Here is a 1,605-nt window from a genome sequence, read left to right as displayed (position 1 = left end):
GGGCCTTCTCAGGTAAGATTACGTGCAGGTGTTTCTCAAGGGCATAATCTTAAACACAGCCCAACCTAAGGCAGCTTTGGGCAGCCGGCAGTGATAGGATAGGCAGACATTGTGACCTCACAAAGCGCCTGGTCTCCTAGCAACTGCGGTGTAACTCTCACAGCCTGCTGCCTGATTTGGCTTCTGGTAGGAAATTCATCAGGGCCGGGAGGCGGCGGCGAGACCTGGCAAGCGCGGGCGGCCCCTAGCGGCCTCACCTCCTGAGCCGCATGAAGAGGCGGCGGCGCAGGCCTAGGGAGGCCCTGGCCCAGGCCGCCCGGGGAGGAGCTTCTAGCGCTCCAGGAGGGGCCGCGCTGGAGGCGCCTGAGGAGAAGGTGGTGTACACGCCGTGGCAACCGTCGCCACTGTCGCTGGCCAACAGCAGCAAGGCGCTGATCGACGCTTTCAAGCTATTCGTGCCCGGCAGCACGGAGTTCATGAGCTCAGACGCGGAGCTCTGGAGCTACCTCTGCAGCCTCAAGCACCAGTTCTCCCCCCGCATCCTGCGCAGCAAGGACGTCTATGGCTACTCCTCCCTCCTGGCCCAGGTTCTGGACCCCCGGCACCAGCCCCCCGAGGCCCGCCTCCAGACGCGCCAGCGAGCTGCCAGGAGGAGGCGCCACGGAGCCCGGAAGGTCGCCGCCGGCCAGAGGAAGGTGCCGCCACCGCCTTCGCCGTCCCGCGAGGACAGCAGCCCCAGCAAGCCCACGGCCCCCGGGCCCAGCTCCGGGGGCCGCACCCTGGAGGAGAGTGGGAGGGCAGCCACCCCAACGCTGACCACCTCGCCCAGCATCCGCGTAGTCGGCAACGTGTGGGTCGAGAGCAGCGTGGCAGAAGCGCGGCGCCAAGCGCGCCAAGTCCTGGGAGTGAACCTGGAACCCGTGGTGAGACTCCGCCGCGTCCCAGTGCCTGGGCGTGAGATGAGGGCCACAGCCGCGCGACCTCCCAGCCCCGGGACCGGTTGTGCCTGGAGGGATGAACCAGAGAGAGCCGGGCCCGCATACCCTAGTGCACTTTACCGGCGAAGAAGCACCAGACGGTCCCGGCCCGCGCCTCCGGGATGCGGCGCCGCCTTCTGGGACTCCGGGGCAGCTGTGCCCTCTGCTGCCTCCCAGCACCGGGTCTGCGGAGGGAGGCGACCTCTGGACTGCAAGGGAGGTCCCATTTCTTCCTAACCCCAGACTGAGAGGTCTCCAGGACTGTAGGGGCAGATCCATGATCTCTCTTGTTCCCTCATTGCTCTGAAGTCGTCTGAAGAAGCCATTCCACCCCCACCATCTCCAAAGGAATTTGGTTCCATGCTTGTGTAATAAAGCTAGAGTTTCTTTGGCATTCACCCACCTCCGGGCTCCTCCCGCCGATTTCTTTCTTTCTTTGTGTGTATGTGTATGTATATATATCTTCTAGGATGATTTAAAGTACATATTCTTTAAATGTTTAGATGAGACAATAGAGAAAAAAGGGTGTGACTTAGGGGTCTGCACCCAGATTAAAATAAGATTATTGAAGTATAGTATATATTCAAAAGGACATATATTATTTTTTTCATGTTTGTTTATTTTTGAG

At 60.6% G+C, this 1,605-nt stretch overlaps 1 protein-coding gene across 1 annotated transcript; it reads left to right on the top strand.

Annotated features, from left to right (window-relative positions):
• The first annotated feature begins 219 nt into the window (after positions 1-219).
• Positions 220-1,361, top strand: LOC121024769 (rho GTPase-activating protein SYDE1-like). The gene is made up of 2 exons (XM_040466996.1): positions 220-377; positions 588-1,361. Exons 1-2 carry the CDS (start codon positions 270-272, stop codon positions 1,212-1,214), a joined length of 735 nt encoding a protein of 244 aa, XP_040322930.1. The 5' UTR covers positions 220-269; the 3' UTR covers positions 1,215-1,361.
• The last annotated feature ends 244 nt before the right edge of the window (positions 1,362-1,605 follow it).

The sequence above is a fragment of the Herpailurus yagouaroundi genome, unplaced genomic scaffold (genome assembly GCF_014898765.1).
Source record: "Herpailurus yagouaroundi ecotype Mexico unplaced genomic scaffold, PumYag 67114, whole genome shotgun sequence".
NCBI classification, from domain to species: domain Eukaryota; kingdom Metazoa; phylum Chordata; class Mammalia; order Carnivora; family Felidae; genus Herpailurus; species Herpailurus yagouaroundi.
The sequence above is the reverse complement of the archived record's forward strand: the minus strand, read 5'-3'. Positions and strand labels throughout refer to the sequence as shown.